This window comes from Balaenoptera borealis (genome assembly GCF_965194805.1).
Source record: "Balaenoptera borealis genome assembly, chromosome: 18".
Taxonomy (NCBI): Eukaryota; Metazoa; Chordata; class Mammalia; order Artiodactyla; family Balaenopteridae; genus Balaenoptera; species Balaenoptera borealis.
The window spans coordinates 25,033,377-25,058,351 of NC_138877.1; the positions used below are offsets into that span (position 1 = coordinate 25,033,377).

At 40.3% G+C, this 24,975-nt stretch overlaps 1 protein-coding gene across 1 annotated transcript in view; it reads left to right on the forward strand.

The window, feature by feature from the left end:
• Positions 1 to 20,814, forward strand: part of LOC309615803 (uncharacterized protein) — a gene marked incomplete at its 5' end in the record, with an annotated part of 103,290 nt that extends 82,476 nt beyond the window's left edge. Inside the window, one exon of the mRNA XM_082365779.1 lies at positions 14,160 to 20,814. Within this exon, the coding sequence (XP_082221905.1) occupies positions 14,160 to 14,221 (62 nt within the window). The 3' untranslated portion in view covers positions 14,222 to 20,814. The remainder of the gene's footprint in view (positions 1 to 14,159) is intronic.
• Positions 20,815 to 24,975: the final 4,161 nt, after the last annotated feature.

The following is a 24,975-nucleotide window of genomic DNA, read 5'->3' on the forward strand; positions in this document are numbered from 1 at the left end:
AATTTTCCAGCCTTGTACTATAAAAGAAGCTATTAAATCTAGCCATGCTTCTAACCTGACAAAGATACAGAATGAAGGAGCCACATCTGCTATGAGTAAGTCTCATTTCCTTTCCATGTAATTTAGGGTTTAGAATCTGAGGTGTATAGCATAATTTAAAAATTAACAATCAAGGAAGAATGGACATATTGGAATAGGGTTGCTAAGGCAGAGTGGAAACCCCTAACATTTTCTCCTCTGCTCACTCCTTTGCCCTTGTCAACAACGCCTACCTCATCGGGTTGTTTGATTACCTGAGAGGTTTTTAAAATTTTATTTTATTGAAATATAGTTGGTTTACAATGTGTTAATTTTTGCAGTGCAGCAAAGTGATTCAGTTATACATATATATACATTCTTTTCCATTATGGTTTATCCCAGGGTATTAAATATAGTTCCCTGTGCTATACAGTAGGACCTTGTTGTTTATCCATTCTATATATAATATTATTAACTGAGATTTGAATACAGAATGATCTCATTAGGCCAGTTCCTCTTCTCTCCTCTACCCTAATGAATGCGCTTAAGAAGGATTTTAATGCGTGAGGAAACTCTGGTTCTGAGTTCACAGAGCTAATTGCTCAGATCTTCCAGAAGAGAAATTTATTAGGAAAACATCAGTCAGCATCTTTGTGTGTCTTGTTTCCATGATATAAACTTATAAATTAAACTATAAATACTGCTTTCCTTCAATGTGCACTCCAGAAACCATACCAACCAAGATATACTCTTTTAATATTGTCCATGATAGAAGCCTACACTCTATCCTGTAATCAAATCATCTCAGTATCCCTCTTCCCATTTTCCAGATCTGTAGAGCAGAACATAAATATTCTTCAAAACTGGGAAGATTTCTTCTCTCCTCAAATAGCATAAGGAAATGACGGACGATCTTTCTTGGGGCAACAATTCATGTGTGATTTTCTTGGACTGTTGCTGAGGAAATCCATCTTACCTATTCAAGTGGTCTATACTTGATAAAGTTTGATTAAAATGCTTGCAGAATTCAGGGAGGAAAAATCTACAAAAAAAACTTATATCTGAAACAAAAAGACAGATTTGCTTAAAAGAAACTTAGCCTGTATTGTAATCTCCCCTTTTTAAAAAGCTGGTATTCATATCCAATGTAGTTTTCTTGCAAGGTCCCTTTCTTCATGCAGTCGTGGTGGTAAAATTCAGTTTGTTGATAAGCTGATATCCAAACAATGTCATGTGATGAAGCAAAGAGCTGGGGAAGTTTGGCTGCATGCCTTTCCCTGCTTCTGGACAGCATGCAACTGCACAGTTTAATCGTTTTTCTTCCAAATTTTGTATCTAATCAAGTGTCAACTTTTAAATCTACCATATCTGCGTTTTATGCAGACATGGGGGAGAAAAGTGCATGGAGACAGAGAGGCTGAATATTAAAGGTCAAGAAATCCATCAGGGCAACAGGCCATTACATGTGTTCTCTCAGATTTGGAGTCAGTAACCCCATCCCCGTTGCTCAGAATGATGAAGGAATAATTCCTAAATATAGAGGTACAGGCATACATTTGACTGTAGTAATCTATGGAGTTGTCCCATATATTAAGATATTGTTCCTTAATTTTTGGAGGAGTATGATATTCTCCATATTTGATCTTGAATAGAGGCCGTTTGATAATGAACTTATGGCACAAGATTCTTGCTCACACTGATGTCATCAGCATAAGCCTCATTTTAACCTGATCCATGAGAACAATCTTATCCCTTCCTCTGGGCTAGCGTTATTATTACAGACTTCTTTCTTTCTTGAGAATCCTCTCTTTGAATGCTACATTATCTGCAAAAATGAAGAGTTCCTAGAGAAAATGGAAGAAGAAATACCAAAAGAAAACCACAAATTCAAAATTCTTAGGAGACTAAGGGGAAGAAAAATATAGGGAGATAAAAGTGATGAACTGTATAGCTTAAAAAAGAAAGGACTCAACACACAAAAATGTTTGCATTTTTTCTCAATAATTTAAATGCAGACCTTCTGGGGAATAAAAATGGCACAAGTAAGAGTCTGTAAATGCCAGTCAATACCACAAAACCTCTCAGATCTGGATCTCAGAGGTTGGTGATTCTCTACTGAGAGATAAAGAACAGTTGTCTGCAGAGTTGGCATTGTCAGTTGAGTCTCCCTTGAATGTTTTTCCAGGATATGATGAAATGCCTTCTAGAGCAGACCACATCTGCTGACTGTTACACACACATACTGATTCATAACAGCATGCATTACTCCCTGCTCAGTCAGGAAAATAGAAACAGACCTAGGTGTTTGACAGAGAGGGAATTGAACATAAGGAATATAAAAGTTTTGGAATGGGCTGTACAGGAGCAAAACAAGAAAGGTTAGCTTATCCAAAGATTGGCAATTGCACTAAACTATTACCACACCGAGAGCTGGGGGGCAAAAGTGAAAATGATTTCACCCAGAGTCCATGAACACTGTGCCATTGAGGCTGCTTCTGTTGGGACACTGCTGCCTGAGTAGCACACCAGGACCTGGTACACACCTGCTGTTCTTGCTTCTGTGTTCTTTCCAAAACTTTAAATATTACTGTTGCTATCACCACTGTCACTGCCCTGGCTGCTACTATTGCTGATGCCGCCACTGTTACAGATGCAAGCAGAAACCATTCTCCTTCTCCTTTCCCCCAGCATTCCATATCCTGCATCCCATTGGATGCCAGCTCATGAGGAATTCTGCAAAATGTATTTTGCAGTCTTCCCACTACTATGGTAAAGAGAAGGATATAGAAGGGTAAGCATGAAGCTGAGTGATAATGGACACCACATACAGTCAGTGTTTGCCTAATACCACTAAAGTTTGGAATTTTGTAAGAAAAGACAAAATAAAAGATAATTAACTAGCTGTACAGATGGTATCAAAGAATGAGATATAAATTTTGGGACAGTAACTTAAGACTTAGGAATGATGAAAAAATGTATATCATCAATTTTGGACAAAGAAATTGTTTTCCCAATGACTAGCTAGACTTTTCAAAGAGAATTAAAACTGACTCCAAAAAAAAAAGTAGAAACACCCATCATATAATTACTATAGAAAATATAATTTTGACTAATGATGAAGGTGCATACTATTTCATAGATGAAACATTGGTACAGCAATGGGACACAATGCTTAAGACATTGGTATGTCTACATTCCAGTGCTTAGAACATGGGTCATAAAGTGTTTTTATAGAATAGTAGGGTAGATATGACCTCATGGGCATTACCAAGTGAGAAAAAGGGACCCATGATTGGAATCCAAGATGAGATTAATCCCTAATTCAAAGAATCCAGTCTGCTAGAACAAGAGGCAGAGTATCACTGTATATTACAGAGATAAGTACTTCCCAGGAAAACCATGAACCCAAGAGGAAATTATCTGCTCATATCCTTCTGCTCCTGCTTCTTCTCCAGGATCCTTTTAGCTGCAGGGCTAATTCTGCCAGGGGATAACTATGCCAGGCACAGATGTCCTCCCTTGGCTACCCCAAGCCCTCAGAGGGCATCAGTGAACCATAATAAAGTGAAAGAAGTATCCTTCCCCCCATTCGGTGCTGCTGTTTATCACTTGGACTCCTGAGTGTTTCCATTCAGAGCTTTCATAGTCTTTGTTGGACTTTCTTTCACAAAGAGCTGTGTAGTCCACTGAGTGCAATCCTGTTTGGTGGGGTTTTTCATGGAGGCTGATTATTCCTCTGTTATCTTTTGTTTTTTTCATGCCATCTCTTCACAGAAAACTCCTATTTCTCCAAGATCCCCAAACCAAAGTTCTTACACATACTGACCGCTTTAGGGTCACTGGTCTCAAAAGCAAGAAAACTAAGAATCCCGGTTTGAGCTGTAAGAGCCACTTTCAGTGAGTGAAAACTACTTTGGACACTTAGAAGCAGTGATTAGCAGCAAAGGAAAAGCTGGGTATGGTCATATATGTGCCAAGGACTTTGGGAAAACAGATTCATAAAGTTCAGAAAATAATCTAAAATGGAATATAACTCAAGGAAATACCCAGAGATTTAACTTTGACTCTATAATCCCAAATAACTCTATGGAATAAAAAGGTAAGAGGTCAAAAGGAACTAGAGTAGGTGCCCTGGGTAGACAATTCTAGACTCAAGGGCATGTTATTTTTAAAAATTCTAAGAATTTACAAAAATGTCTTTTTCACTGGGGATTAGCGATGATCCTCTGAAAACAGATCCTATGGCATAGCTATTAAATAGTAGAGCCAGGACTCAAACCCATGGTTACCTGAAGTCTATGATTTCTCCCCTTGGACTCCGGAACTAAAAGGGAATTCAAGCAACATATATGTGCTCATCTTATCCAGCCATTACCCACAGACAAAATTCATGCATCTTGATTCTTTCTGTCCTTGGGGTATATTTCATTTCCATCTTGAATACTACTTGGTTGAACAAGGGGAGGCTTTAGTTTCACAAAGACTTATGGTTATAATTATGGAGCAGGATATTAGTCTTATTATACTGCATCATTGACCTTCTAATAAGGTTCCTGGAAAGGCTTCATGGAAACAGGTGTCTAGCTGGCCAGTCCCATCAGCCTTCAAACCTGCCCAGTCATTTCCCAGTTCACAGAAGATGTGGGTGTAAAGCTTAGGTCCTTACCCAGGAAAACACTCTCTGCATGTATTCTGATTTTTTAAAAAGTGGACTGAATAAAAATACCATCTATCGCTTGACAGTGAATTAGTAGAGCAACTTTCATTGAGATATAACTAACATATAATATTAGTTTCAGGTGTACAACGTAATGATTCTATATTTGTATGTATTGCAAAATAATCACTACAATAAGTCTAGTTAATATCCATCTTTATAAACATTTATAAGATCAATATTGACAGCTATGTTTTGAACAGTCATTTCCTTTTTTGTTGTTGTTAATAGGGATAGGATTCTGAGACTTTTAGGTGTGGTAGACCTGGTATTTCTGCAATTAACAAGGTGCCTTGTGAAATCCTCATGGACAGATAAGTACAATTTGAAACTTGTTAAAAAGTAATACTAGAGGCGCCAATTAAAGGGTCACTGACAACCTAGATAGGGTTTTGGTGACATGCCCTGATCTATTCCACAGTTTTACCAAGGTCTTGAATGAAGACATAGTAGGCAATCTTATTAAGTTTTCAGGGGACAAACATCTAGTTTCCAAACGACAGAAATCTATTCAACAGGTGGGATAGAAAACATAGTGGATGGCAGAATCAGGACACAGAAAGATCTTGACAAGTTAAAGTGATGGATTGAATCTAATAGGATAAAATGTAGTAACAATAACAACAAAAATTATATTCTGCATCAGAGTTTGATTTCTAGTTCAAAAAACTCAGAAATAGAATTTGGAGTTTAGTAGCAGTTTAGGCATAGGGAAGTAAATGCAGAATGAGGCTGCTAGAGGGGTTCATGTGTCTGTAGGCTACATCAACAGAAGTATAGTTTCTAAAATAAGGGAGAAATTGGGATTGCCCTGGTGTGCTTTGTGCTGCAGTGTTGTGTCCACACAAGGGACATAGGCAAGGTGGAGTGTGTGGCTAAAACAGAGGTGCTGTGTCATAGGATGAGCTGGCACATGCATAAGAACTATCGAATCTGGAAAAGACCTATGGCAGGAGGGGGTGGGGTGGGCAATAAAGCCTCACAAAATATTTGGAGGGCTCATGTGTTAAAAACAATTTCTGGACAGCCATCCCCCACCTCTGCAGGAGACCCTCCAACACTAGCAGATTAAAAGTTAAAGAGAAGGGAGGGACCTTCAAGATGACAGAGGAGTAAGATATGGAGATCACCATCCTCCCCACAAACATATCAAAAATAGATCTACATGTGGAACAATTCCTGCAGAACACCTACTGAACGCTGACAGAAGACCTGAGACTTCCCAAAAGGCAAGAAACTCCCCATGTACCTGGGTAGGGCAAAAGAAAAAAGAAAAAACAGAGACAAAAGAATAAGGACAGGACCTCCACCTCTGGGAGGGAGCTGTGAAGGAGGAAAAGTTTCCACGCACTGGGAAGCCCCTTCGTGGGCGGAGGCTGCAGGTGGCGGCGGGAGGAATCTTCGGAGCCATGGAGGAGAGCACAGCAAGAGGGGTGTGGGGGGCAAAGCGAGAGATTCCCGCACAGAGGATCAGTGCCGACCAGCACTCACCAGCCAGAGAGGCTTGTCTGCTCACCCGCTGGGGTGGGCGGGGGGTGGGAGCTGAGGCTCGGGCTTCGGAGGTCGGATCCCAGGGAGAGGACTGGGGTTGGCTGCGTGAACACAGCCTGAAGGGGGCTAGTGTGCCACAGCTAGCCAGGAGGGAGTCCAGGAAAAAGTCTGGACCTGCCTAGGAGGCAAGAGACCATTGTTTCAGGGTGCGCGAGGAGAGGGGATTCAGAGCACTGCCTAAACGAGCTCCAGAGAAGGGCGCGAGCTGCAGCTATCAGCGCGGACCCCAGAGACGGGCATGAGATGCTAAGGCTACTGCTGCAGCCACCAAGAAGCCTGTGTGCAAGCACAGGTCACTATCCACACCTCCCCTCCCGGGAGCCTGTGCAGCCTGCCACTGCCAGGGTCCTGTGATCCAGGGACAACTTCTCCGGGAGAGTGCATGGGGTACCTCAGGCTGTTGCAACGTCACTCCGACCTCTGCCGCCACAGGCTTGCCCTGCATTCTGTGCCCCTCCCTCCCCCGGCCTGAGTGAGCCAGAGCCCCCTAATCAGCTGCTACTTTAACCCTGTCCTGTCTGGGTGGGGAATAGATGACCTCAGGCGACCTACACGCAGAGGTGGGACCAAGTCCAAAGCTGAACCCCAGGAGCTGTGCAAACAAAGAAGAGAAAGGGAAATCTCTCCCAGCAGCCTCGGGAGCAGCAGATTAAATCTCCACAATCAACTTGATGTACCCTGCATCTCTAGGATACCTGAACAGAAAATGAATCATCCCAAAATTGAGGTGGTGGACTTTGGGAGCAACTGTAGACTTGGGGTTTGCTTTCTGCATCTCATTTGTTTCTGGTTTTATGTTTATCTTAGTTTAGTATTTAGAGCTTATCATCATTAGTAGATTTGTTTATTGATTTGGTTGCTCTTTTCCTTTTTTTTATATATATATATTTTTTCCTTCTTCTCTTTCTGTGAGTGTGTATGTGTATGCTTCATTGTGTGATTTTGTCTGTATAGCTTTGCTTTTACTATTTGTCCTAGGGTTCTGTCTGTCCATTTTTTGTTTTTTTATTCTAGTATACTTTTGAGCGCTTGTTCTCATTGCTGGATTTGTTTTTTGGTTTGGTTGCTCTCTTCTTTCTTTTTTTTTTTAAATTACTTTTTTATTTTTAATAATTTAAAAAATTTTTATTTTAATAACTATATTTTATTTTATTTTATTTTTTCTTTCTTTTTTCCCCTCCCTTTTCTTCTGAGCCATGTGGCTGACAGGGTCTTGGTGTTCCAGTGAAGTGTCAGGCCTGAGCCTCTGAGGTGGGAGAGCTGACTTCAGGACACTGGTCCACCAGAGACTTCCCAGCCCCACATAATATCAAATGGTGAAAGCTCTCCCAGAGATCTCCATCTCAACACCAAAACCCAGCTCCACTCAATGACCAGCAAGCTACAGTGCTGGACACCCTAAGCCAAACAACTAGCGAGACAGGAACATAACCCCACCCATTAGCAGAGAGGCTGCCTAAAATAATAAGGTCACAGACACCCCAAAACACACCACCGGACGTGCTCCTGCCCACCAGAAAGACAAGATCCAGCCTCATCCACCAAAACACAGGCACCAGTCCCCTCCACCAGGAAGCCTACACAACCCACTGAACCAACCATAGCCACTGGGGGCAGACACCAAAAACAAAGGAAACTATGAACATGCAGCCTGCGAAAAGGAGACCCCAAACACAGTAAGTTAAGCAAAATGAGAAGACAGAGAAACACACAGCAGATGAAGGAGCAAGGTAAAAACCCACCGGACTAAACAAATGAAGAGGAAATAGGCAGTCTACCTGAAAAAGAATTCAGAGTTATGATAGTAAAGATGATCCAAAACCTTGGAAATAGAATGGAGAAAATACAAGAAACGTTTAACAAGGACCTAGAAGAACTAAAGAGCAAACAAACAATGATGAACAACACAATAAATGAAATTAAAAATTCTCTGGAAGGAATCAATAGCAGAATAACTGAGGCAGAAGAACGGATAAGTGACCTGGAAGATAAAATAGTGGAAATAACTACTGCAGAGCAGAATAAAGAAAAAAGAATGAAAAGAATTGAAGACAGTCTCAGAGACCTCTGGGAAAACATTAAATGCACCAACATTCGAATTATAGGTGTCCCAGAAGAAGAAGAGAAAAAGAAAGGGACTGAGAAAATATTTGAAGAGATTATAGTTGAAAATTTCCCTACTATGGGAAAGGAAATAGTCAATCAACTCCAGGAAGCACAGAGAGTCCCATACAGGATAAATCCAAGGAGAATCATGCCAAGACACATATTAATCAAACTATCAAAAATTAAATACAAAGAAAGAATATTAAAAGCAGCAAGGGAAAATCAACAAATAACATACAAGGGAATACCCATAGGGTTAACAGCTGATCTTTCAGCAGAAACTCTGCAAGCCAGAAGGGAGTGGCAGGACATATTTAAAGTGATGAAAGGGAAAAATCTACAACCAAGATTATTCTACCCAGCAAGGATCTCATTCAGATTTGACAGAGAAATCAAAACCTTTACAGACAAGCAAAAGCTAAGGGAATTCAGCACCACCAAACCAGCTTTACAACAAATGCTAAAGGAACTTCTCTAGGCAGGAAACACAAGAGAAGGAAAAGACCTACAATAACAAATGCAAAACAATTAAGAAAATGGTAATAGGAATATACATATCGATAACTACCTTAAATGTAAATGGATTAAATGCTCCAACCAAAAGACATAGACTGGTTGAATGGATACAAAAACAAGACCTGTATATATGCTGTCTACAAGAGACCCACTTCAGAGCTAGGGACACATACAGACTGAAAGTGAGTGGATGGAAAAAGATATTCCATGCAAATGGAAATCAAAAGAAAGCTGGAGTAGCAATTCTCATATCAGACAAAATAGACTTTAAAATAAAGACTATTACAAGAGCCAAAGAAGGATACTACATAATGATCACGGGATCAATCCAAGAAGAAGATATAACAATTGTAAATATTTATGCACACAACATAGGAGCACCTCAATACATAAGGCAAATGCTAACAGGCATAGAAGGGGAAATAGACAGTAACACAATCATAGTAGGGGACTTTAACACCCCACTTTCACCAATGGACAGATCATCCAAAATGAAAATAAATAAGGAATCAGGAGCTTTAAATGAAACATTAAACAAGATGGACTTAATTGATATTTATAGGACATTCCATCCAAAAACAACAGAATACACTTTCTTCTCAAGTGCTCATGGAACATTCTCCAAGATAGATCATATCTAGGGTCACAGATCAAGCCTGGTAAATTTAAGAAGATTGAAATCATATCAAGTATCTTTTCCGACCATAACAGTATGAAACTAGATATCAATCACCGGAAAAAATCTGTAAAACATACAAACACATGGAGGCTAAACAATACATTACTAAATAACCAAGAGATCACTGAATAAATCAAAGAAGAAATCAAAAAATAAGTAGAAACAAATGACAATGAAAACATGATGACCCAAAACCTATGGGATGCAGCAAAAGCAGTTCTAAGAGGGAAGTTTGTAGCAGTACAGTCTTACCTCAAGAAACAAGAAACATCTCAAATAAACAACCTAACCTTACACCTAAAGCAATTAGAGAAAGAAAAACAAAAGAAAACCCCAAAGTTAGTAGAAGGAAAGAAATCATAAAGATCAGATCAGAAATGAAGGAAACTATAGCAAAGATCAATAAAACTAAAAGCTGGTTCTTTGAGAAGATAAACAAAATTGATAAACCATTAGCCAGACTCATCAAGAGAAAAAGGGAGAAGACTCAAATCAACAGAATTAGAAATGAAAAAGGAGAAGTAACAACTGACACTGCAGAAATACAAAGGATCATGAGAGATTACTACAAACAACTCTATGCCAATAAAATGGACAACCTGGAAGAAATGGACAAATTCTTAGAAAAGCACAACCTTCTGAGACTGAACCAGGAAGAAATAGAAAATATAAACAGACCAATCACAAGCACTGAAATTGAAACTGTGATTAAAAATCTTCCAACAAACAAAAGCCCAGGACCAGATGGCTTCACAGGTGAATTCTATCAAACATTTAGAGAAGAGCTAACATCTATCTTTCTCAAACTCTTGCAAAATATAGCAGAGGGAGGAACACTCCCAAATTCATTCTATGAGGCCACCATCACTCTGATACCAAAACCAGACAAAGATGTCACAAAGAAAGAAAACTACAGGGCAATATCACTGATGAACATAGATGTAAAAATACTCAACAAAATACTAGCAAACAGAATGCGAGGTTCCTTAAAAAACTAAAAATATCAGTACCATACGACCCAGCAGTCCCACTACTGGGCACATACCCTGAGAAAACCATAATTCAAAAAGAGTCATGTACCACAATGTTCATTGTGGCACTATTTACAATAGCCAGGATATGGAAGCAACCTAAGTGTCCATCAACAGATGAATGGATAAAGAAGATTTGGCACATATATACAATGGAATATTACTCAGCCATAAAAAGAAATGAAATTGAGTTATTTTTAGTGAGGTGGTTGGACCTAGAGTCTGTCATACAGAGTGAAGTAAGTCAGAAAGAGAAAAACAAATACCGTATGCTAACATATATATATATATGGAATCTAAAAAAAAATGGTTCTGAAGAACATAGGGGCAGGACAGGAATAAAGATGCAGACGTACAAAATGGACTTGAGGACACGGGGAGGGGGAAGGGTAAGCTGGGACGAAGTGAGAGAGTGGCATGGACATATTATATACACTACCAAATGTAAAATAGATAGCTAGTGGGAAGCAGCCGCATAGCACAGGGGGATCAGCTCGGTGCTTTGTGACCACCTAGAGGGGTGGGATAGGGAGGGTGGGAGGGAGACGCAAGAGGGAGATGATATGGGGATATATGTATATATATAGCTGATTCACTTTGTTACACAGCAGCAACTAACAACATTGTAAAGCAATTATACTCCAATAAAGATGTTAAAAAATTTTCTGGTTTTATTGAGATAACAATTGACATACATCACTGTAAAAATGTATGGTTTACAGAATAATGGTTTGACTTACATGTATTGTGAAATTGTTCTGCAGTAAGTTTAGTTAGCATCCATTATCTCACATAAATACAATAAAAAAAGAAAGCAAAAAAATGTTTTTTCTTGTGGTGAGACCTTTTAGGATTTACTCTCTTAGCAACTTTCATATATGACAAATAGCAATGTTAACAGTATCATCATGCTGTACATTACATCCCTAGTACTTCTTTATCTTGTAACGGGAAGTTTGTACATTTGACCACCTTTCTCCAATCCCCCTATCCCTGCCCCCAGCCTCTGGTAACCACAAATCTGATCTCTTTTTTTATGCGTTTGGTTGGGAATTTTTGGTTACTGTGTTTTTGTTTTGGTTTGTTTTCAGAGTCCACAGATTAAGTGAGGTTGTACAGTATTTGTCTTTCTCAGTCTGACTTATTTCATTAAACATAATATCCTCGAGGTCCATTCATGTTGTCTCGAGTGGCAAGATTTCCTTGTTTGTTTTTTTATGGCTGAATAATATTCCTTTGCATATATATATATATATATATATATATATATATATATATATATATACCACAACTTCTTTATCCATTCATATGTCAGTGGACACTTAGGTTGTTTTTGTGTCTTGGCTGTTGTACATAATGCTGCAGTGAACATGGGGTGAAGATAGCTTTTCAAGTTAGTGTTTTCATTTTCTTTGGATAAATACCTAGGGGTGGAATTGCTGGATTATATGGTAGCTCTATTTTTAATTTTTAAGGATCCCCCATACTGTTTTCCATAGTGTCTGGTAAGGAGACAGAGAGGAACATGAGAGACCTTGGAAGATGGCCAAATCAAAAATTAACTTCTACTACACATGGAATATTTCACTGTGGACAGTAGGTGCACACTGAAAGTGAAGGAAGATTCTCTGAGAGAAATGAAGCTTTGTACCCATCCATGTGGTTACAGGGAATATAGTTCCCTAGGGGACATCCTAAATGCTTGGGTATCTGATGAATTAGCTGGTAATGCTGACTGTATGAGCCACTGCACTCACAAACAGCAATGTAATACATGACATCTATTCACAAACCAGAAATAATTCTGTGAATTGTCAAATATGTTAGCTTATGTTATAAAAACTAGAAATCTTAGCGTTAAGTATCACTTAGGATACATTTCAGCTACAGATAACAGAGATGCCCAGCAAATCTTGGTATAAACAAACAGGGATTTATTCTTGTCACTTTGCAAGAACTGAAGCAAGATGGTTGGTGGTATTGGTTCAGGAATTCTGGGCTGGTGTCTCCAATTCTCTTGGTCTTCTCTTCGTGGTCATAACCTGGCTATGTCAAGATGCGGCAATCAATCAAAGTCCAGATGTGGCACTGAGGAGGAAGTTTATCTTCCCAAAACTTTCTCTTATCAGAGACAAAAACTATTTCTCAGAAGCTTCTCTGCTAATCTTGCCTAATATCACTCAGGCAGGTGTTATCAGTCAGTTGTTTCGATTATTGCTGAACAAACAACCACAGCATCATCTCAGGGACACACAATAACACACATTTACTTCTGTCTCGTCAGCCAGGGCAGCTGTTCTATGGGTCTCTCCTTCTTATGAGAGCTGGGCTACCCAGGGCATATCTCCTTATGGCAGAAGCTCCTGAGGGGCAAGCCTTGGCTTGGAATTGGCACATTCTTCCTTCTGCCGTATTCCAAGTCCAAAATCAATGTGGCAGGAAAGGATACTTTTCTCAAGGAGGTCATGGGGAAGGAATGAATATTTGCTGAAAGGTAATGTAATCTGCCACAGAAAGTCTGGATTTAGGCCAGCTCCTAGACCAGGGGCTGGGGTGACCTTCCTGGAAGCCAAAGGATATTTATCCAATCTTAAACAAATACGGAGGGCTGCTATCCAGAAAGAAAAAATGTAAATGGCTTTTAGATAGGCTAGGAACGGTGTCAACTGTGTCTGCCACAAAGCAAGGGTTTGATCCCGAGGGAATTTTTATAGTTCTATCCACACCTTAAACTATCAAAGTATTCAGAGGTAGTGTGTTTAAACAGATAATTGGCTTTTTCTGCTTCACACTTCCAGGGACAGGAAAGAAGATAATGAAGGAAACTCATTTATTATGTGTCTAATATATGCCAAAAACAGTGCTAGGAATTTAAGATAGACTATTTTATTTATTCTTCATAATGCTTTGAGATAAATATTATTAAACTAGTTTATGGAAGAAAAAAATGAGGCTCTGAGATCTTGACAGTTTATATATATCATACAAGGTGGAGCTAGGATTTATGCCCAAGTTTGTCTGGCACTAAGGCTATAAAACCTTTCTATTATACTGTGTTGTCTTTTCTACATTTTGTTCAATTTGTTTAGAGCTATTTCTAGAATATTCTATGTGGATTCTCATAGAGGAAACTGAATTATCCTCAAACAAGATAATTCTTTATATGTGTGAAATCAATAATTCTGTCTCTCTAAGTCATTGCCTCTCCAGGTTAAAAAATAGTTTCTTCAATAATTCCTCTTATTATATGTGTAAGCCCTGTAATGGTCCCATTTTTCAGAAGGTCCCTAGGCAGTCAGATGTAGAAGAAAAACTCTTAACCAAAACAATCAGGACTCATGGCTGACTGGCTAATCACAGAAAGGCAAGTGAAATAAAAAAATCATCTAAAAATTATACTTACATGTCTTAAACATATATATTCTTAAATTTAAAATATATAAGTCCTTTTTCTAACTTTTTGAGGTAGGGCAAAGCCTTTTATTTTAATACAAGCAGAAATTCATGGCGGGGGCACTAAAACTCTTATGTTTATTTTAAGGAGTACTTGGAACTGTGCAAAGTGGACTCTTCAATTGTCACAGTGACTGGGGGCCACCATAGCATTTAGTGGGTGTGGACCAGAGATGCTGAATGTCTCAATGCTGCGCAGTCCTGCAAAAGAAAACAGCTCACCTAAGATGTCAGTGAGACTCCTATTGAGAAGATTTGGGTCATTTAGCTGATGGAATTTCATGTTAACTCAAATAAAACAAGCTCCTAATAAATTATCTATGATTTCCAATCTTGTTTCTTTAAAATTGAGGGACCTCTTGGAAGACACTTGTGAAGCAAATGGGATACAGAATCCTCCTAGCTTTTTTTTTTAAAATTTATTTATTATTTTATATTTACTTTTGGTTGCATTGGGTCTTCGTTGCTGCGCGCAGGCTTTCTCTAGTTGCGGTGAGCGGGGGCGACTCTTCGTTGCGGTGTGCAGGCTTGTCTTGCTGCGGAGCGCGGGCTCTAGGCACGCGGGCTTCAGTAGCTGTGGCACACAGGCTCAGTAGTTGTAGCACACGGGCTCTGCAGCATGTGGGATCTTCCCGGACCAGGGCTCGAACCCCTGTCTCCTGCATTGGCAGGCGGATTCTTAACCACTGCGCCACCAGGGAGGTCCCCCTCCTAGCTTTTAATTATTTTTTTCCTCTTACCTTTTGCAACTGTCTTGCTCATATCTAACCGGGCAGCACATTTTTTTCATTACTCTTTTTTTAATGCTTTCTAAGCATTCAACTTGGTTTTTGTAGAAACTACTCTCGTAATCAGTCTATGTAATATTTAATAAAAGCATGCAATTGCAGTGAACATATGCAGTACCATCAACGGGTTTGGGAAGTATACAATAGACCTGAGAGCATCATTAGTTAACAAGGAGATTCCACAAAAATAAAATTGGTTCAGAGAACTTCCATTAAAATATGTTTCCTGGAATTGCTAACAAAGGCCTAAGGAAAGTCCCTTGCAGCCCAAATCGCAGATGTAATAGACTGAAATCTATTTTATGGTTAAATGTCCACTCAGGTCTGTTGCTTATTTTCCTTCTTTCTCACTCTAGCAGGGTCTTCTGCTTTTCTGTCCTTTGTTTTGGTCTTTTAACCCTTTATCAGTTATGCAATATGTAACCCAAAGAAGAGTAACTTAATGAAATACAGATTTATTATTATTATTATTTTTTGAAGGTAATGACAAAGAGATTGCCCTCCTTGTTTACCCCCCTCCTATTGCTGCATGTGGATCTCGTGATCCAGTTCCCTCCGAAGAGCTCAGCTTGGTGAAGCTGACTTAGCAACTGTTTATGATGTTGCCTTTTATAGTTGTCCCTCTGTCTTTTTTCCAGCACTCTGATCGTTAACTATCGGCACAATCATCAAAACTATGGCCTCTCACTCCATCTAATGTTGGAGGTTACACCTACTGGGCGTAATCCTCAGCCCTTCCAAAACCCACAGGTGATATTACCTTTTCTATTTTGGTGGTTTTTCTACAGTTGTGATTTGGGCTCTCTAGTTACTTTGAGATCAGGTTAAAAACAGTCAAGGCCAGAGATTAAAATCTGTGAATCTTGAATCAGAAAAACATGTGTTTGCAGAATGGTTCCACAATATTCTACCTGTGTAACTTTGGGCAGGTTCCCTAACCTTTCAAAGTTTTAGCTTCCTTATTTGTTAAAAGGTTATTTCAATAGATTCTATATACTAGGGTTGTTCTGAGCATTAAATGAGATAGAGAAGCTTGAGATACAGCAAGTATCCAATCCATGATCAACTTGCATAGTGCTTATCTGTCAAGCATGAGTCTAAGAACTTTACATATATCATCCTGTTTAATCCTCACATCAACCCCATGAGCTAAGTGCTGTTAGTCCCATTGAACAGATTAGAAATTTGAGGCACAAAGAGATTTAACGGCTCAGAGTTATGTAGTTCTTAAGTAGTAGTCCCAGGATTTAAACCCAGCCTGGCTGACTCCAGAGTTTGCCCCGTTGGCTGCTATGCTATGCTGACTCTTCATGCGTAGCTCTGACTATGGGTGTTACTGCCCATACCTGCATAATGTTGAGAGACTGGAACCTGAAAAAAGACTGAGGTTCCTGTTTGTGCATGAAGTCATTCTTCCTGCTCTCTTTTACCACCAACGTGTGCTCCCCTTTCTCCTTTCCTGTGCAGAAGATAAATGTCAAACCTCTTCCCTCTGCCCTGCTCCTCACTAGGAGCTTCCTTTGTCACTCCATGCCTCTAATTTAGCTTTGCCTCTAATTTAGCTTTAGCACCTGACAAAGCATAAACTGACACCTTTCTAGGTTATGGCTAATTAAAGGAAGGCTCCATTTGGTTTCTAAATTCCTCCAAACTCATTGCGCTCTTCTGGACTACCTTGGTTTATCAGGAGCCTTCAAAACATTTCCTCCTGTACTAGATTCCACGTGAATGACCAGAGCAGATTCTGACAAGCCCAGTTACTTCCAGTGACTCAGATGTTATACTCCTTTTTATACCTTCCTAGAGAGTGTTGGTTCCCTTGGAAGCCACGTATGGATTAACCATGTTGAATCATACTAAATTCACAATCAACTAAACCATCAAAGATAATTCCCAAGGATAGTCACCTTCTTTCTGTAATGGTAAAATAGATATTTTGCTACTTTTAACCCTGCTAAATTTTCTTATTAATTTTACACTTGCTTTCAACCCTGTCAAAATAATTTTGATTATGGATTATATTATCTTTTATATTTGGTACTTCCAAATGTTTGCACCATCTGACATTCTTATGCGTGTGATATTCTTAGCAAAAATCTAGACTTTCATGGCAAACAATTAGCTCATGAGCATCTTAGAAAGGAAGATAGGTGAAGGGGGTCAAAAGGTACAAACTTCTAGTTATAAACTAAATAAGCCATGTGATGTAATGTACAGTGTGGTTAACTATAGTTAGTAATACTGTATTGCATATTCAAAAGTTGCTGAAGAAGCAAGACAATAAATAGCATAACCAGGTGAGTTATATCATATATTATAAGATAAATGTAGTGGAAAAAATAAAGGAGAGCAGAGATTTAGAGTTCTGGGTTAGGGTGTGAGTTGCAGTTTTAAATAGAGTGGCCAAGAAAACTCAGTGAACCAATATCCTTTGAGCAAAGACTTGAAAGAGATGAGTAGTGTGCTAACCTTTTGTGGTTCATATTAATTCCATGTCTCTTCTCTCCTTTTTTAGACGTAGGTTCTTATGTTCCGAATCAATTATAGAAAAAACAGTGTCACATTTTACCCCTCCAATTTCCATTAACACCTCCCCTTTTTCTTGTAGAAAATCAGGGACTAAGATCTACAGACTAAAACTGTGTCCAGTTCTTAATTTCAGCTGTCAGGTAATCCTGTCTTGCCACATAGTAGGCACTTACCAAATATTTATTAAAGGAATCAGTAACAAAGGCCACTAACTCATAATAGAAGGTGGTAATTAGTAACTGATTTTGAAACCTCCAGGAATATAGTCTCTTGAGCGGGATTGCAGGCAGACTGGAGGAACAGCAGGTGGAGGACCTGTAGTTTGCGGCTGGTGCCCTCCCTATGCTCTGCCTTCAGAAACACCTTTGGTTAAGTAGGCACAGAAGTTCACTCCAGTAGCTGCCCCTGAGCTTGGGAACTATACATTCACACACTGATTCGTGAGAGTAGGAAGTGGGAAAATCACCCATGAAGTATTTTTCCATTTAGCTTTTAATCATCCAAGTGAGCTTTGCTGCCAGTCACCACAAAACAAACAGTGAGCAGTTTTTCCCAGGGTCCCACATCTTAGGAGGGCTGAATGCAAAAGGCCCTTGCCAAGTGCCTGCAGTGAGTGTGCTTTTCATAAGGAAAGAAAACAGGAATTCACAAACCATGAAATTCTGACATACCGTGCAGGAAACCTTCTGGGACACAACTTTTCTTCCGTGGTTCGAAATATGCAAACTGTCGAAATAAAATGCATTCTATATTCTATGACCATAGATAATGAGCAAAAGAAACTTTTAGACAATGGGTAACCGTATAAATTTATTGTCCCAACTGGGAAACTCTTAAGAGTGAAAAGGTTTCTCTGAATCATCACACTGGGAAGACAGGCACAAACCAATCCTTTCTCAGATAAATCAGAATATATGGTGACCCTCTATGGAAGAAAAGTATCGTGAAAAAAAGTGTACAGAGAAGTACGGGTAAAATTTAATATTTTCCCCAGACTGCCTATTTTACATACCTTTGATGCTGCTGTCCTTAACCACGGAAGCACCAAATCATAGAATTTTAAGGCTCAGATTGGGCTTACAGATCATCTATGCCCTTCTACTTCAAAGACCAGCAGCATCAGCAGCATCTGGAAGCTGGTTAGAAATGCAGACTCTCAGGCCATACTCCAGACCTACTGAATCAGAGTCTGTGTTTTAAAAAGATCCCTGGGAGATTCGTATGTGTATTAAAGTTTGAGAAGCACCAATTTCAGCCACTTAACAAATAAAGAAATTGAGGCTCAGGGAGATTTAAATGTTTGAACAAAATCCGCTTGTTATATCAAGAGCATCCTCTCCTATCTCCTCCCAGGCTAGTTTCCCTTCCAGTTTGCATTGGTTCTTTCTTGTCTATCAAGCGTAAAGAACACTGAGGCTGGCAGAACAGACCTGAACTCTATTCCTGCTTCCACCTCAAATTCAGAGAAGTCACCGCATCCAGTTTCGTCATCAGTAAAATGAGGAAATTTGACTAAGTTGCTCCTCAAGTTCTAAAGTTCTATAATTCTATGAGTTGTGGAGCATCTGAGAAGGCTGAAACTTAAATGGGAAGAGTTGCAAAAACATGGTGTAGGACAAGTGTTCTCAATGACCACTTTTCATCAGGAAGACATGTTGTTTGTGACAATGAATAGGAAGGGTGTCCTGGGAGGTTCAGTGGCAGAAACAACAGTCTGATGGGAGGAAAGAGTACTTGGGGATAATGGAGAGAGGTGGTATGGGATGTCTAAGACAAGGAAAAAGAATATAAGGCAGCTTTAAGCATGTTCTTCATAAATTTAGACCATGGCATACAAAATAGCCCCTAAGGTAATGAAAGCTTTCCTCAGTTGGAAGTAGTTTATATATTCACTGCCTCTGAGACTTCCTTTTCTCAACCATGGTTAGCTATGGCTATGGACAGTGTGATGGTTAATTTTTAACTTGGCTGAGCTCTGGTGCCCCATTGTTTGGTCAAACACTAGTCTAGATGTTGCTATGAGAGTATTTTTCAGAAGTGATTAACATTTACAATCAGTAGACTTTAAGGAAAGCAATGAGAAGTCTGCGCATCACAACAAAGAGTAGCCCCTGCTCACCACAACTAGACAAAGCCCGCGTGTAGCAAATGAAGACCCATCGCAGCCAGAAAAAAAAAAAAGAACATAGACTTTGTTGCAAGAATGTCTGGGGTCGAATCCCAGCTCTGCCGTTTGGTATCTGTGTGACCTTGGGAAAGTTCCTTAAACTTTCTTAATCTCAGTTTATCCATATGAGAAATTGGCATAGAAATGTGCCTGCCTCAAATGGTGAATGGGGAGGTTAAGTGAATTAATATGAGTAAAATTACTCAAAATGGTGCCTGGTATCCAGTAAGCACAATAGAAGTGTTAGCTGTGATCACTGTTATTATCTCCCATGCAACTGTGCTAACTGCTGGATACAAAAAAAGTAAGACAAAATGGCAGCCTTTGAGGCGATCAGTCAGACAAAATAATTAAACACAATGTGGCGAATGTGCGAAAGACATATGTAAAGTGCTTGGCAACACAGAAGGCAGCTAATTATCGAAACCAAGTAGCCCATGAAGGCCTTAAGGAGGAAGTAAAATTTAAGCTAAATCTTGAAAAATGAGTAGGAGTTCACAGGGCAGAGAAGTGGGAAGGGCATTCTGGTGGAGGAGGCAACATACACAAAAGCATAAAGACATGGTTTAGGAAATGATGAATTCTGTTTTGAACCCGAGGAACGTCTAAGAAGAAATACTCAAGAACGGCAAGAGGGTCTAGAGTTCATGAGGAGGAAAAGGCTGGAGGAATAAATCTGGAAGTCACAGAGTCAGCAAACTTGTCACAGCAGTTCTGAGCTCTGTGCAAGAAAGAGCATATGGGTGAGAGAATACGAGGGTCACCGAGGACCACAGTGTGTAAGGAGGGGTGGTGGGTGACATACTTGAAACCAAATCAGTCAGAGAGGTAGCAAGGAACTCCGGAAGAGAACGATATTGTGAAAGCCAGGAAAGGAGAGCATTTCAAGAATGAAGGCATGCTAATCTTTTTTCTGTCACTATGGATTTGCCTCTTGTGTAAATGGAATCATTAAAATATGTGGTCTTTTGTGTCTGGCTTCTTTCACTTAGCATAACGTTTTCAAGGTTCGTCTATGTTGTAGGGTGTTATTGGTGCTTTGTTCTTTTTTAATTTCATGGCAGAATAATTTTCTATTCTATGGATATTACACATTTTGTTTATCCATTTGTCAGTTGATGGTCATTAGTGTTGTTTCCACTTTTTGGCTATTATGAACAATGCTGCTATGAATATTCATGTATGAGTTTTTGTGTGAACATATGTTTTTAATTCTCTTGGGTCTAACAATTGGAGATTAGCTAGATAATATAACAAAATACTACATAACCATCAAAAAGAATGATATAGAGTTATATATACTCACATGGACAGAATCATTAAATGAAAATACAAGGTACAGTACAATGTGTATTGAATAAACACTTTTTTGTAATTAAAACAAACACATTGATAAATATGAAAACAAAGAATTAAGGAATACTGGGAAGAAAATAATTGTTTCAAGTCTTTCCTTCTCCCCCTATACAAGCTCCATTATGTAGATGCCTTTAGAACATTCAAAAGGGGATATACCGGTGTGCTTGTATTTAAAAAAAAAAACAGTCAAAAAAAGCCTCACCAATAGCACAACTTAAAGGTAATCTTATTCCACCTCTTTGTGAGTTTTCCGTGAATGTGTAATTAAGATAATTGTCAGTAACTATGTGAATTTAGTCAGTGGAAGTAGGCTGTTCTAGAACTTGTGTGGGCACAATTAAAAAATAAAAAAGGAAAACATCTGTGAATGCTCTTGAAGAACTTCCAGTGCTTTCAGTCCTAGGATTCCACCCCCCAAAATTACCATAAGTCTTAGTTTTGTCCCTGTAGAGCCGTCTATTAGCAGGGGAGCTTTCCTATGTACCTATTTTCCTTTGGTTTTATGGAAATCTTTCCCAAATGCTGCCCTAACCCGTGACATTGGTGTCGCCCCCTGGAACCTGGACTGGCCTGTCCTTCTCCATCACCAGTACAGTGTGGCCGCCATGGAAGTGATGCTGTGCCGGTTCTGTGTCTAGTCCTTAAGATAGCCTGGCAGTGTCTGCTTTTGTGATCTCGGGAGCCCTAAACCACCATGTGGTAAATCTGGCTACCCTGCTGAACCCAGCCCAGTTACCGAATCCTGAGCAAAACCGGGTTACTGTATTTTAAACCACAACGTTTGGGGATGGCTTGCTCTGCAGCAATAGAGAACCAAAAGCGGTAACTGGTTCTTTCTCCTGAGAGTGAGGTGTAAGAAATCCCAAAGGAATTTAAATAACCTTACCTCAAAAGGTTAAGAACTAACGTCTTCATATGTCCAATTAGCCCTTTTATAATCAACCCTTTCTTATCACAGGCAGAGACACTGAGACTGTTAAAAGCCAAGTGAAGCAATGAGCTGGAAGGAAATTTGTTTCCTTCAGTCCACACATTTTAATCAAAGCAGTGTCCCTTTCCATCAGAGTTGTACATCTTTAAATTTTCTCTCCGTCTGCAGTTTTCCTGTGTGTGCTTGCTGAGAAGTATACTCAAACCCACATTCATTCCCTAGAACATTCCTTTCCCTGTCTCTGCAGCTTTAATACTACCACGGAACCTACTCTCCTCAGCATCTCCTCTCATTTTCTTTGTACTGTCTGTGTCCCTGTGGGTACACTGGTTCTCAAAGTGTGGACCCTGGGCCAGCAGCAACAGCATCGCCTGGGACTTTATTAGCAATGCAGATTTCTGCCTCCACTTCAGCCCTACTGGAGCAGAAACTCTGGAGATGGGGCTTGCGATCTGTCTTAACAAGCCCTCCAGGTGATTTCTAATGTACACTAAAGTTTGAAAACCACCGCCATGGAATACAGGTTGGCAAACTATTTCCATCGAGGGCCAGGTAAGAAATATTTTAGGCTTTGGGAGCCAGATGGCCTCTGTTGTAACTACTCAACTCCACCATCGTAGTATGAAAGCAGCCACAGTCAATATGTGAATGTATGAGTGCAGCTGAGTTTTAATAAAACGTTACTGATGGGTGCTAATATTTGAATTTCATATAATTTCATGCATTACAAAATACTGTTATCCTTTGATTTTTTTCACCCATTTAAGAACATAAAAATTATTCTTAGCTTGAGGGCTGCACAATAGCAGGCAGTGGGCTGAGTATGGTCCACAAGCTTTAGTTTGTAAACTCCTGCCTTAGGCCATCTCTGGTTTGCTCTTACTTAGGACACATTTGTTAAAGCATCCATCTTCAATTCAGCAGTCTTTTCTTTCTGCAGCCCCTGCATGGTCTCCCACACTCTCCAGGGCATTGACCTTCCCTGAGGCCATGTCTTGAGGAAGTGATTTGGGACACGGGGTCTCACTAAGAAGAGGTCTGTGTGTGGCCTTTCAGCCAGGGCCTTCCTTCACCATCAGGAGAACGGACCCAGCCTCAGGTCAGCCTTGATGGGAGCGGATTCAAGCACTCCACTCCACGACTGACCGTCTAGTCTGTGGTGAGCACGCCGCCCCCACACCACCACAAGCCCCAAATAAGCCAGAAGTGTGGAGTAGAGATGGCCTCTCCAGAGTCCTCCTAAGCAGGGATGCTCTTGGGCCAGGCCACATCCTTCCAGCCACTCCCCTCTGGAGCCTTTTCTGGGTGTCTGGGTGCTTCCCAGGGAGCCGGAATCAGGGTTGTTTGTTTAGTGCCATTCCCAAATCACACCTTCAGGTTGGTCCAGAGAAGGAGAAATATGTGTCTTGGCAGAGTTGGGAGAGAGAGAGCCCAGGGAACAGTGGGCTGGGAAGATAGCAAGCATTAGAGTCTTCTAATTTTAAAAGAAAAAAAAAATAACACAGAGCCCTGCTGCTCTCTGGAATGCCCACACCGTTCCTCTCTTCCCTTCCGCTCCCCGGGGAGCGGAAGGCCCAGATACCTTAGTGGTGGCTGTTGTTTATTTTCCCATGCTATACACAGGCACAAACCCTTGCAGCCATTAAACAGCTTCCTCCATCTCTGCCCCTGCTCTGAGAATTGCAGTGCTTCCAGCCTCCGGAGGTAAATGGCAAGCAGATGGGACTTTTCTTTAGTACTATCAAAAGAAGCAAAACATTTCCGGGCTTCTTGTTTCTGGCAAAGCTGAGGATTTTATTGTTGTTGTTGTTGTCGTTATTGAAGTAAAGCAGAAAGGAATTAAATAGCTGAACTTCCTCTCCTGCTTCAGAATCGGAACAGAATCTGTCTCCTGGAAAAGATCAGGAACAGAGTACAGGTTTTGTTGTTTTCAAGCTTCTTCACATGGAGCTTGGAAATTGCCCTTTGGCAGAGTTCAGGGTGCAACTCAGCCTGAGCAAAGGGGTGGGTTCCTAACCAGTGACTGTGTCACAGTGTCGGGGAGAAACACAGGGATGGGCCCGTAGCATGGCTGGGACAATTGTCATCATTAGCAGGTACCATGTTCAGGGCACTTGACACAAGGGATAATGAAATAGAGGAACAGAGAGATAAGTGACTTGCTCAAGGTCCACCCAGTTAAGTGGCCAAAATTGATTGCATTTGGAGATGTATTTGGCTCCGTGATATACCTGCCAGCACCAACCAGTAGGGCCCTTTTCCTAAGGCTGGCACTTAGGATGCTACCTGTCACGTATTGTTCCAAGCAACTTCATAATTAACTCATTTAATCCTCATCATTACATAGTAGACACCATTATTATACAAATTTACATAAGAGGCAATTGAGATACAGAGCAAATCACTCCTTATACACAGCTAGCAAGTAGTGGTACCGAATCAGGTCCGGCTGCTTGCCACTTGAAAATCAATGCTCAGAGAGAGAGACAAACGTTGGCAGAAAGCGAAGGTGCTTAACAGAACGCCGGCAATCTGGGGAGATGGTGGACTCAGTGTCCACAAAAGCCATATCCGAAGGTTTTGCTCAGCCATGAAAGCTTTTAAAGGGAAACGGGAGTAACCTCAGTTGATCATCGAGATGGGGGTCAGAGTCATCGCCGTCCCCCTCTGTGTGCAGGCTTGTCGACTTGTGGTTTTTCTTTAGAGGCTGTCTTGTTCAAGTTTGTTCAGGAGATTACTGAAGGGGAAGCTAGGGAAGAGATCTGGTCATCAGTTAATTACTTATTCTTCATTTCTATTTCTTTGATCTATGGAAAGAACCAACAAATTAGGCAAAGTATTGTGTGATCAGAAGATTTGAAAGGTGTGCTTGGGCTGGAGACGAGTAGAGCATTGGGGTGCCTGGTTTAAGGTTAGTGTCAAGACAAAGGGGTGCCTTCTGCAGAGACCTCCTTCCTGCCAGAAGCTACTTACAGTAGCTCAGGAATCTGAATCCAAACCCACTGGTTTTAGATCCTCGTTCTCACCACCAACCAGGGCACCACGCGCTCTGCAATGACATGAAATGTTAGAGTCTCAGCTCTGCCTCTTGGCTGTGTGATTTTGGCAAGTTAACTCTCTGTACCTCAGT